Source organism: Zingiber officinale, chromosome 1A, assembly GCF_018446385.1.
Source record: "Zingiber officinale cultivar Zhangliang chromosome 1A, Zo_v1.1, whole genome shotgun sequence".
Classification (NCBI taxonomy): domain Eukaryota; kingdom Viridiplantae; phylum Streptophyta; class Magnoliopsida; order Zingiberales; family Zingiberaceae; genus Zingiber; species Zingiber officinale.
This window is the reverse complement of record NC_055987.1, coordinates 170,092,280-170,104,785: the sequence shown is the minus strand read 5'-3', so window position 1 is coordinate 170,104,785 and position 12,506 is coordinate 170,092,280. Positions and strand designations below refer to the sequence as shown.

The following is a 12,506-nucleotide window of genomic DNA, read 5'->3' as shown; positions in this document are numbered from 1 at the left end:
CATCCATTCTGAATTTTCACTCTCTCAATCGGAGAACGGAGAAAGGGAAAGATTTAGCAGTTGGAGGGAAAAGGTGGGGCGGAAACACGATTTAGGGCATGGCGGTCGTGGCGATACATCAGTTCGCGCAGTGCATCACCTGCCACGCATGGAGTCCTGATCGATCCAGTAATTATTCATTCATGCTCCGTTTAGGAATACATTCATTTCCTTTCATTCTAGATTTCATCTTCCGGGAGATCCGGGAATAGCCTCCCATCACGGGAGCGTCTGCTATAGCATTAGTTTTCTTTTGGTTAGTCATTCTTCCCTTTTGGCAGCTGCCTCTATGATAATTTGCGAATCGATGCTAATTGCTGACCTACCCCGATTATCTTATTGGTGCGTCTTTTGCCTTGTGGGTCTCCATCTTAAGGGGATGAGATAGCAATTGACTCGCGCGATTTCCCTGGTGGAAATGCTTTTCTTTTTCACCTAGTGTTTTTGCTTCAACCATGGTGCATGAAAAGCCGGTTTCTTTTTATCTCATCTAAAGGCTAATGTGCCTACTTTGTTTTTCTTCTTAGAGTAAATGGAATATGCATGCCTCGTTGTTTCTCATGGATATCATGTTTAGCCCCAAATAACTGGCTTAGTAAGAGAAAATCTCAAATTGTTCATTTTTTGTTTGCAATATTTGGTTCATTCCTTGATGTGTTTTTTTTCATTATTATTTATGAGCACCTTTAGCATTTTTGAGACTATAATGGTTCAAAAAAATCAATTCAACGTTGTAAACAGGACAAAACCTCAGACCGCTTTACGTGAGATTCATTTCCCAAGTACCAAATTAATACACTCATGGACTCATGGAAATCTGAGTGTCTGGTTGTTTTAATTTTTTTTTATTCTGCTGATGGATTAAAAACTATTTAATTGATTTGGATGGTACTAGTGATGATTGTTGTATACATCTGAATGAAAGATAATATTAATGTAGTCGACTCAAATAGTTGGGACAAATACAATTCAATGATGATATATCAATTGCATGATATATAATTTTAAATGACTTGATTATGTTGGGATATTAGTGCACTTGGACAATGTTGATTGAGAAGTTTGTTAAATTAGTTAAATATTAAAGTAGCAGTGAGAAAAACTAAAAATTAGATGACAGGGATGCTACATAGTGAAGTTTTCAATCCAGCATATGGATTTAGTTGGATAAATTGGCCTTGAATACTTTTGTTATTACTCCTTAGGCCTATCAGTACTTTGATGGAAGTGCATGATAAAGGCTTTCAATGCCAAAGAGAGAATCAACAAAATGAAAAAGAAATAGAAGATACATGCAAATGTGTCCCATTGTTTTCTTTTGGATGATAAATTTATAAACGCTGGTGTGGCTCTTCTTTATATATGGATAATGTTTCCCTTCAGAATGACCATTTAATTACTAACTTATTAATTAGTAAATACTTCCTTATTAACAAAGTGTGCCTTTTATTAATTTATTTTGAAATTATACAGTTAAAAAAGTCAAACATGTTTCAAGATGTTTTTCACTTTGGAAATTTGGTTTTCTTAGTTATAAAACTACAATAGATTATAATGTAGATGTTCGATTTTGTGAGAAATTTTATGCAATATCGAACATGTTCAGTATTCTTTTCATTGATAGGCTCGAATTTCCACAAAAGAGAATTTTTTATTTCAATACTTACTCCTCATTAGTTAACAATTCTAATGATTAGATTCATATGCTTAATTCTGATAGTTAAGGTAAATGATTATTCATCAATTTTGTATTTTTCATTAAATAGGAGGTATTTCTATGTTCAAATGGTGGTGCAATGTTGTATTTTCCAATGAGAAGGTAGAACATAGGTGTGGGCCAAGTAAATCAATAGATAGTGTTGATAGTATTGGACATACAGATAGAAGTGAACTCCTACACCATTATTTCCCTTAACTTAGCATTAGTTTTGTATTCCATACTCAATGGCCTTTGGTTTATTTCTTTTAGCAACTTGCTTTATAGTAGTCATAATTTACCATTCCGATGTACAGTGGTTGCATTTTGTCCCAATAACCATGAGGTGCATATCTACAAATTCTTTGGCGAAAAGTGGGAGAGGATACATGTTCTCCAAAAGGTATTTGTCTTTGTCTACTTCCTAATATATTTGACCATCTTATTAGGACTCTTGCAACCCTTCTCCTTTTGTTTATAGTTGTGGATTTTGACTGCGAGTTTTTGGTTGGACTGTTATAAGACCTTCATTAGGGTGCCAAGTTACATGAGATAATGGATTTCAGCACATTCCAGTTATTGTAATTTGACTTACATCTTTCAGATGGTTTGATGGCGATCAAGAGATTCTATAATTAGAGGAGCTGGATAATTGGAGTGGAAGGAATATGTGGTAAATCAAAGAGAAAAGAGTTAATGCAACAAAAAATGATTTAATTGATTTGTAGAATTATGAGTTTTATAGTCTTATGTAGAGCTCAATGGAGGTATAAGATGTGTGTAATCAACCCTCGATAATTGGGAGAAATTTAGCTTGTTGATGTCGATGATTTACATCTTTTAGATATGCACTAAATGTGCATTTGTAGTCACTGAATTATTAAAATGGAAAAGGCAATGAGTTTTACTCTATAAGGTTTAAGATGCTTAAAATTGATTAACTGAAATCATGATCTTATTCATGCATATAATTTTGGAGTTGACCCAAACAATTGGGAGAAACATAGCTTGTTAATGTTTTACATCTTTTACATATGCACTTAGAAGCTTAATTCATTTCTCTAGAATGCGTTGTACTTTCACTATTGTTATCTTACCCCCACATTTTTATAATCATTGTCAATTAACCCTTCTGTCATTAACAAGTGTGGGATGAATTTGCCATTAGCATTTTTTCCTTCTGAATTCATCTGCTCCACTATTGTTACTGCAGAGGGGTAAATTGACAACCCTCATGAAATTGTGAAGGGTAAAAGAACAATATTGGAACTATAGGGGCCATTTTGAAAAACAAAGTAATAGTCTGGTGGCTGAATGGAATTTTCTCTGTATTTATATTGCCAGTCCTTGTTTATATTGCCATTTTGAATGTACTTTTATAACTCCTCGCTTAAGTCTTTTGTTACATGTCTTTGATACTGTTTATGATATTAAAACTGCATCCAAACTGAGCAAGGATGCAAAAAAAGGGTATGGAAGACCAATGAATTGTGAGAAATATTGACAGATATGGGCCAAATTGTAACTATTGATGATTTTCTCTATTTAATGTTTTGAATGTAAAGTGTTTGTTGTCTGAGTCCAATGTTCATAGCCTTGCTTCCCTGTCCTTGTTTTTACAGCATGATCAAATTGTATCTGGAATAGATTGGAGCATAAAAACTAACAAAATTGTAACTGTTTCGCATGATCGTAACTCGTAAGTATATTTTTATAATACTTTTTTATATTTTTTTGCATGATAGATAAGAATATAATCTAGATTTTGTTATTTTCTATGCTTCATATTTTAGATATGTATGGAATCAAGAAGCATCAGAGTGGGTGCCCACCCTTGTCATTCTCAGGCTTAATCGTGCTGCACTTTGTGTCCAATGGAGTCCAAAAGGTACTAGGATAAGATAGCATATTTCAATGTTTTCTTAGTTTTTCCATTACTGATGATGAATGTTTTGTTGGTCATTTCTACGTGGAGATAAGTGATTTAGTTGCCTTCATAGTGTTTTAAATTTATTTGTTTATTTATTTTGACAACTGGACCTATTTGAAACACAAGATTGAAAAATGTTACCATCAGTATAACATAATTTCTAGTGCAGCTTCTTGAATTTCATTATTGATGCAGAAGATTAAGTTGTTGCATTTCTTGATCTATGGTGACTTTTAGCACTTAATACCTTGTGTACTTATAAATCTTGCCATTTCTAACCTTAGGCCTCTAGACGTCTACAAAATCCATCATTGCTACTCATTGCAATTTCCAAAGTCATTTTGGTATCTTTGGTGAAAGACTTATAGTGTGAATTTTATCAACTACATGTCTAATGATTCCTAGCAAATTAGTGTTCTTCACACCAAAGTAGGCAGCTACTAGGTACATCAACTGGAGAAAGATAGTATGAGAAGGCGAGGTGCACACACCTGTAGAGAATAATTTATCCTAGAATGTATGTAAGCTTGCTCTGGGGTCTATTTTTAATGTAATATAGGTTATAGTTTTGTCATCCTGTGGAGAAAGTGGACAAACCTAAAACAGTTATTATGAGATAACAAACTTTTTGTTTAAATATTAAAGTTTTAAATATACTGTTTATTGTAGACTTGAATCAATATAAAACAGTTGCCTTTTTGTTCTTATGTTTGAAAAGACAGATTGGTGATTTTTCTGATATTTAGGTATAACTTAGTATTTGTTTTCTTACTTTTCTGACTCATCTTTGACATCTCAGAAAACAAGTTTGCTGTCGGAAGTGGTGCTAAAACTGTTTGCATATGCTACTATGAACAAGAGAATAATTGGTAATTGGCTTTCATATTTTTCCATGCATTAATGTGTTAATAAAGAACTAGTAAATTGGATGTGCATCTAATATATTCTTTGACAACCTAGTGTTCTATCTTGAAGGGGAGCCTTGGCGCAACGATAAAGTTGTTGTCGTGTGACCATGGGTTTGATTCGCGTAAACAATCTCTTGCAATGTAATGTTGCGTACAATAGATCCTTCATTGGAATCCCATATTGGTAGGAGCTTCGTGTACTGGATTGCCCTTTAACATAGTATTCTATGCTTCTTTGGACCATTTAGCTTAACATTTGCTCATTGAATTAGCGTGGGGAATCTATGATATTCATGGAATTGCATTTGATGGGTATATTCTATTCATTTTGTTTAGACTATAGCAATTTAAGTGGTGATGATAATAAACTCCCAAAGCATGTTTCCTTTTCCCCTCTACCCTCCACTAACCAGACAGCATCTTTGATTTCCACAATCCTTGTCTCCCCCCTTAGAATTAAATATAGTACAAGAAACAGCTGCAACCCAACCACCGCTCGCCGTCTCTCCCTTCGTCCAAACCAACGGCAAAACTAAACCCCACCTCATCGCCCCGCCCCCTTTATTCCATTCCACCGCCGTGCATGATTTATAATAATCCTTGTGCCCAACTCAAGATTTTTGTTTTCTTTAACCGAAAAAAATAATCATATTTTTTTCCCGTAGTAATTAATTATTGTAGTTGCAGAAGAGGAGGGTGGAGGAGAGGGGAAGGGGGAGGCAGCATCGCTTCAGATGCACTGCGCCTTTTGCTGCGAGTGGCTATCATGCCTACCGGAAAAAGACAGTGTCGTTCCATGTCGAGAAGCAGTCAGAGAACACGATGATGTTTCTCTCTCAAGGCCGAGGTGCTGGAGACTCACGCCCCACTGATGATGTCCGACTGACGGCCGGAATGATGGTGTCACGCGTCCGGATGGGGCGTTTAAATGCTGTTCGGTGTTCTTAGTCCATACAGGTGATCTTACGATCGGGCCCAGCGCCGCTCTACCCCACGCGCACCCCCACGGGCACCTGGCGTTTTCGACGCTTTGATGCTGCGGGACCCAGCCTGGTCCCGATAGAAGAATGAGTAGATTGGTGGGTATCGTTTTCACTACATGGTGTGTTGTTATGGCCAGAGCTCGTGCTCATTGCATAAAAGGAGTCCCGTCAGCGCCCTGTAGCGGATGCAGCTCGCTTTGAGCAGCTGAGGGGAACGGATGGCCAGGGTTTGCGGATTCGACAGAGGCGTGGCGTCGCCGGAGTCGGTGTCTTCCGTGTCGAAGGCGGTGGCTAGGGAGGCGGATGATTTGGAGGTGGAGGATGTGGGTGGTGGGTCGGTGGGGGAGAGGGAGGAGGAGGAGGTGATGGATGAAGAGTGGGGTGACGAGGCGGAGGCGGAGGCGGAGGCGGAGGCAGAGCTAGAGCTGGGGCTGGCTTTAGGCTCGGTAAAGAAGGGGAAGGCGTCAGCCTCTTCGCCGCACCGGGCATCGTGCTGCCGCATCCTGACAGCGAAGGATTTCCCCTCGCGTGCTTCGCAGAGGTCTCCCTGCTCCTTTGTGTCAGCATCATCCGGCACCAACTTGGGCGGAGGGGCCGGCGTCGTCGGGACCAAACGTGCTGCAGAATCTGTCTCCCCGGACGTCGGCGTTTCCCCACATCCTCCTAGGTCAGCCTTTGTTTGCTTCTCTTTCAGTCTCGCATTCTTTTCGCCAAGCGGAGACAATTTTTTGTCCGTTTCTTCTTTCCTTTTTATATTTTCCGATTTTTGCTACCGAGCATTTCAGCGAAAAAAGTTCCTTTGGCTTTGGCAAAAACCAGTTTGCTTGCCGATGTATCTAAAAGGCTAAAGAATCATACTATAAAATCTCTAAGCCATTGAATCTGAGTTTCGACTTGTGATGAGTAGTGCTCTGTGCATTGTACATTCATCTATTTTCTGGTTGCATGCTAATTTCAATTGGTCCTCGCATTAAACTAACGATGCTAAGAAAAAACCAATGTTTTGGGATGAAGCAACTTAATGCTTCGTGTAAAATTTTATTTATCAAACTATGTAAAATAGAAAGATGGATTTTGTACATTCTCAACCCTCAGATTGTGTTGTTGATTCCTTTTTGTGGTTTTATGTTCATATGTTCTAACTTATTTTCGGCTTTTACGCCTCATCATAACGATCATGTGGGAGAGCAGTCAAGCGTTGGTTGGATGGCCGCCTATAAGGGCTTCTAGGATGAACAACTTGTCCAACCACTCCAAAGGCACCACCTCCGACGTCGAAGCCACCACTGTTAAGAAGACCAACCGCAACAACGGTAACAACAGCACCAGTCAGGTGGTCAATGGTTGCAAGGATCAGGAGAACAAAGGGAAGGTGTTGCAGGGTACTTTCTTCGTTAAAGTGAAAATGGACGGTGACCCCATTGGAAGGAAGGTGGATCTTCATGTCCATAACTCATATGAAACTCTTGCTGCTGCACTTGAGCTCATGTTTAACAAGCCAACCATGACATTAACCCTCGCTAACACTGTCCGTAAGTTCACTGCCTGGAGCTTTGTTTTTCTACCTAGTTGTTCAGTCTAAAGTTTACAGGTGCAGAGTTTGAGATTGTTTAATAGTGTGAAACCAAGTTTAATTGCTGAAACCCAACAGAACTTGTCTGCATTTGCACTAGTTTTAATTTCATTGGTTCTTTGATGCAGATGGATCAAGGTTCTCAAAGTTGTTAGATGGTTCTTCTGAGTTTGCTCTTACTTATGAAGACAAGGATGGTGATTGGATGCTTGTCGGAGATGTGCCTTGGCAGTATGCCTTCCAACTGATTCTGTTACTTTTTTAGTCAATGTTGTAGTATCATGATATCTTAGGCCATTTGTTACAAGTAGCTTCGTACAAGATGAATACCTATGTGTAGAAATACAAAAATGGATTTTTGATCAAATAATAGAATTATTATAGTATGGTTCAAGAGAAGTAGTTTAATCCACTTAAACACTACAGTGGATGTAACTTTGGACGAATGGGTTATTCACGTCTTACTTGAGTGATGTCTCTCTCTCAAGTACCATCAGTATTGATATTCTTGTAATTTTTTTTCCTCCACAATTTTTATTAGTTTGCTAATTTGTTTATGACTTTGGCTTGCAGAATGTTTCTGGAAACAGTCAAGAGACTTCGAATCATGAAAACCTCAGATGCGCATGGTCTAAGCAAATCAGGTCAGTTTGGAAAGGTGAGGCACACTAGTCTCAATCAGTTGTAGTTTTAGTTGGTTTACTATACATTCTGTGTGAAGGAAAAAGTACCGACGCTCTGTGTTTACTTCTCCAGTTTATTATAATCCTGACCTAAGCCTTCTACATGCTCAATGTAATTGATAGCAAGTTCTTGGTGTGATTTTGCACGCAGCGACCAGATTGCTTTTGTTCAACAATGCTAGTAGATCAGTAGTTGCCTGGGCTGCCTAGCCTCTGGATTCAGAGAATGGTAACACATTGAGAGGAAGATTGACTCTGGAGTGCATGACATAGAATTAAAGCAAAGCTAATGCTGAGGAGCAACGTTCAAGTTTTCTTCTACGTCCAAACTTGTTGCTATCATTTTGCCTATTGATAGTCATTTTCTGGATAGTTGCCTTTTTGTCAAGGAATACTCTGTTTTTTGTGTTTACTTTTGTCTATGGCACCAGTCATTTATACCTTTATGGCAACATCCACTACGCGAATGCTCTTTGGATACTGTAAATATGGATGTTTGGTCCAGTTTAGATTTAAGTGCCTTGTTCCATGTGTTGTTTCTTTTTTTTTTTACAACTTATTGATGCATTTGAATTTTGCCCTTAAGTTTCTTCTCTCTTCCTGGCTGATGCTTGATAAAATTTTCGTATGCCCAAGTGTTTACGTTGATGGAAGGATTTGAAATCAATGGAAAAATAGACTTTCAATGCTCGTTACATTTTCCAATGCTTGTCCTGAATTGATCCCTTTACACATTGACTGACATCTTTCTGTTATACACTTATGTTAAATTAAGAGCAATGTAGATATATGCTCATCAATAGAGTAGCTGAGCATTATTTAGGCCCTCTTTTGTTTAGGGTCTGCTTACCCTTAGAGAAGGTAAGAAGAAAGGAGTCTCCGAGGAATGCTACTAGTCAAAGGGTGGAAATCCGATATGCAGAAGGAAAGCTCGTTTACTAGAAAGTAGGTGGATGAAATAAAATGTCCAAGCTAGCCTTTCATCAAACTCAGCCTTCTCCTTTTAGTTGATGGCTACTTTAATTTAGACCTGATCACAGTTCCAAATTAACCGTTTGGAAATGTCGGTTCGATGATTTTAACACAATTATGGTTTATGATTTACCATGATTCAATATTATTATATTAAAAAATTTAAAATTTATTTTAAAAAGGATTTGTATTTATTTAAATTACTTATGTATCCCCTTAAAGTATAAGAGAATCCAACCTCATACAATTTTTTTTATATTTTTATCCTTTTATATTAGGAAGTGACATTGTTACTCATTTCTATTTCCCTTTCCCATTGTATTCGTTCATTCGATATATAAAATATTCAACTTCGTCATCTGAAAATTATATTCCTTGTACTTGGACTTCTAATGAGTCAGGAGTTAAAGTCGATCGTCGTTTATCTAATATCTTGCTATTAGCATTGAACGTTTACTTCACAGCAACAATTGAACCTAGATAAGCTAAAATTTATTTGGCAATCATGGAGAGGACGAGAAAGCTTTGAGCCTTCTGTGACCACCACTTTAGGATATCGAATTTTTCGCTATCTGCTTCATTAAAATTAAAAGAAGTTGTAAAATAATTCTCAAGTTTTTGTATGAAACTTGAGGATCCTTGTGGACATTTTGCTCTTTTAATAAAAGTTATGTTTTTATAAGTTTTAAATTACTACTAATAGTTTATGTTTCAGAAATATTAGTTTATATTCCATATTTTATATAATATTCTTTAAATGAAATTACAATATCATACTATAAAGTTAATATTTTTTGTTGCAAAACTTCTAATTTAAATCTAGGATTAAAGTAGATACAATTAAATAAATTTTAGGATAAAATAAAATATTTTTCTCATTTAATTTTCATAGTTAATATGCAAGAAGATAAAGAATCATTATTAACTAATACTGTAGTAGAAAAATTCTCTAAAACTAAATGAGTTGTGGGATAATAATATTGGAAAATTATTTGGTTGCATCGTTAAATACTTTTAAAATTTCACAGATACTACTACAAATATTTCTTTATTATGAAAATAAATATATATTAGTATAAGTATTTTGTAAAAAAAATAGACATAATAATTCTTTATATTGAAATGAATTTTGTAATAATTGATATGTTGAATTCTAACATGTTGGTGTATCATGCGAAAATTTTTTAGATCTCATTCTATTAGTTTTACAAAATCTACTCCATTTCATTATAGATAGATGCGACCATAAATAAGAAATTACAGTTCTAATTAGTTTAATATGATTTTCTAAAATTTTTAATCCATCTTGAATATATAAATTTAAAACATAGCATACACAACGAATATAAAAAAATAAACCACGAATAATAGGTTGAGAAATAAATTTTAGATATTTTATATAAGTGGTATTAGAACTAGCATTATATAACGATATTAAAAATATTTTATGAGTTAATCAATATTCTCCTAAAATTAAACATAATAATTGTATGATGTTATGAGTAGTATGCGTTTTATTAAAAACTATATAAGTTAACAATCTTTTTTGGAGGTTCCAAGAGTTATCAAACCAATGGTAAGTCACACCCATATATGAATATGTTTATCAATGATCACTCCAAATATAAGAATATAAAGAAAACTTTTTAATTTAATTTACTAAATTCATCAATTAATTTTTTTTATTAATTTTTAATTATACGAGTTAGTGTAGTTCTAATAACACATTTAGCACATAGATAGATTCTTTATAAAAATCTTTAAATATACATTTAAATCCAAAACTAAAACAAAGTTGTTCTTGTTGGAACCCCAAGGTAGTTTTGATGTGATCAAACAAGTTAGGTTAGGTCCTGTTGGATTTAACCTGGTGTCTAAGTGTGCAGTAACTTAGGAGCACAGGAAGACGAGCAAAAGACGCAGCTAGCAAGAAGGACGACACGAGAGAGAGCCGACGGGCTCGGTGCGTCTGAGGGATGAGGTGCTGCGAAATAGCACACGGGCGAACGAGAAGGAGGGGTGTGGCGTTTCCGAGGGACGAGAAGCCAGAGCGGAAGGTTGCTCGAGAGGCCCGAAAGTTGGGTTTGGGTGAGCCTTATTTCGAATGGCCGAAATCACCCAAGCGAGCAGAGCCGGAGCGGAAGACCAGGACCGAGGAAAGCGGAAGACTCGAACAAAAAAAGTCAACTATGTTGACTTTTTTGGTCTGGGCGCCTGGAACCAGTCCGGGGCGCTCAGACCATACGGGCGTCCGGAATCCAAACTTTACCCAAATCGATGTGACATTTAACCGTTGCATCAGGGATAGAATTCTATCTCATTCCAGGCGCCTAGAACCCTTTCAGGCGCCCGACCAGGACTATAAATACAACCCTAATCCAAGAGGTTCAAAACAACACTTGTGATTCATTCTAGTTTGTTTTGTTCTGTAATTGAGTACTTCAACTGCTGTAAGAGGCTTCTCTGCCTGAAGAAGATTGTTTACTGAACTCAAATTCCTTGGATTAACAACCTCTCTGGTTGTAACCAAGTAACCCTTTCGTGGCTCTTTTCTTTTAGTCATTTATTTTATTTATGCAAGTGTTAGATTAATTAAGCAATAAATTCGAGAAATGTTCTTTTTATTTGTTAGGGTTATTCACCTCCCTCTAGTCGACCGCCAACGGTCCTACAATTCTATAGAAATAAATTTAGTTAATAATTCACTTAATTTATTATCAGAATATAAAAATAAACTGGAATCAGTACTACCGATAGTTGAAGAAAATTTAGATAACTATTTTTGAAAACGGTTGAGTCCATATTCTATCAACTACTTCTTTTCACGCTTCGCTTCAATGACCCATGCCCATCATGACTTGGAATTTGTAGAAAGTATTGTGCTTACATTTTGCACGCACTTCCATTGAAGGGTGATTCTCAAAATATTTAGTGAAAATAGAAGATTTTACAGGAAGAATTTCCCAAACCTTAGAAGGTTGATTGAATGTTGGGGTCCTCATATGGATTCACTATTTCCTTTCCCTTCCGCGATTGGGATGATGAACCTCCTGTTGGAACCCCAAGGTTATTTTGATGTGATCAAATGTTAAGTTAGATCCCCGCTTGGCGAATCCCTTGTGCCTAAGTGTGCAAGAGTTTAGGAGGCTGGGTGGAAGTCAAGCGAAGATGCGCTTAGCGAAGGACGACAGGAGAGAGCCGGCTGGCTCGGGTAAGGCCCGAGGGACGCAGATGCTGTGAAGAGTGTGACCAGGATGAGAAGAACGCACGACGTTCAAGGGACGAGAAACCGGAGTGAAGGCTCGAGAAGGCAGGAACTTGCCCGAGTGAGCCCTATTCCGTGAGCGGTCAGTTCATCCAAGCTAAAGGCAGAGTCAGAGCGGAAGACCCGGACTTCCCAGACAAAGGTAATCAGAGAGAGGAACTAAAACTCGCAAAAGTCAATCCTATTGACTTTGTATGGGTACTGAGTTTATAGAACCGGCACGGAACTCTTCCTAAGCGCCTAACCCAAATGTTATCACAAGTGACGTGGACGCTAACTGACGTGTCGGGGATATAATTCTATCCCCCTCCAGGCACCCGGAACCCTTCCAGGCGCCTGGAATAGTGCTATAAATATAGTATTGATTTCAACAGTTTAGACAACAACTTGTGATTCCATTTCTTCTATTTTACTTTTGTTTGTGAGCTGTGAACGTTGTAAGAGGCTATTCCGCCTG

The 12,506-nt window shown here is 37.2% G+C and overlaps 2 protein-coding genes across 3 annotated transcripts; both read left to right on the top strand.

Moving 5' to 3' along the window:
• The first annotated feature begins 54 nt into the window (after positions 1-54).
• On the top strand, positions 55-4,615 carry LOC122038391 (actin-related protein 2/3 complex subunit 1A-like). The gene is made up of 5 exons (XM_042598120.1): positions 55-168; positions 2,053-2,138; positions 3,358-3,434; positions 3,529-3,623; positions 4,465-4,615. The coding sequence occupies exons 1-5, from the start codon at positions 99-101 to the stop codon at positions 4,536-4,538; spliced, it is 402 nt and encodes a 133-aa protein (XP_042454054.1). The 5' UTR covers positions 55-98; the 3' UTR covers positions 4,539-4,615.
• Positions 4,616-5,250: 635 nt separating this feature from the next.
• On the top strand, positions 5,251-8,350 carry LOC122038388 (auxin-responsive protein IAA10-like). Of its 2 annotated transcripts, none has more exons than XM_042598117.1 (5): positions 5,251-6,223; positions 6,748-7,088; positions 7,258-7,360; positions 7,703-7,773; positions 7,964-8,350. In XM_042598117.1, exons 1-5 carry the CDS (start codon positions 5,775-5,777, stop codon positions 8,020-8,022), a joined length of 1,023 nt encoding a protein of 340 aa, XP_042454051.1. In that variant the 5' UTR covers positions 5,251-5,774; the 3' UTR covers positions 8,023-8,350. The 2 variants fall into 2 exon arrangements, with proteins under 2 accessions (XP_042454051.1, XP_042454052.1); XM_042598118.1 differs by having other exon boundaries at positions 5,252-6,223; positions 7,703-7,787.
• The last annotated feature ends 4,156 nt before the right edge of the window (positions 8,351-12,506 follow it).

Bases quoted from the DNA above. Each gene is read 5' to 3' on its own strand.
- LOC122038391 (XM_042598120.1), top strand. From the start codon at position 99: ATGGCGGTCGTGGCGATACATCAGTTCGCGCAGTGCATCACCTGCCAC. The intron at 169-2,052 runs GTAATTATTCAT...TCCGATGTACAG, and splicing joins ATGGAGTCCTGATCGATCCA to TGGTTGCATTTTGTCCCAAT. The intron at 3,624-4,464 runs GTACTAGGATAA...TTGACATCTCAG, and splicing joins TGTCCAATGGAGTCCAAAAG to AAAACAAGTTTGCTGTCGGA.
- LOC122038388 (XM_042598117.1), top strand. From the start codon at position 5,775: ATGGCCAGGGTTTGCGGATTCGACAGAGGCGTGGCGTCGCCGGAGTCG. The intron at 7,089-7,257 runs GTAAGTTCACTG...TCTTTGATGCAG, and splicing joins AACCCTCGCTAACACTGTCC to ATGGATCAAGGTTCTCAAAG. The intron at 7,361-7,702 runs GTATGCCTTCCA...TTTGGCTTGCAG, and splicing joins GTCGGAGATGTGCCTTGGCA to AATGTTTCTGGAAACAGTCA.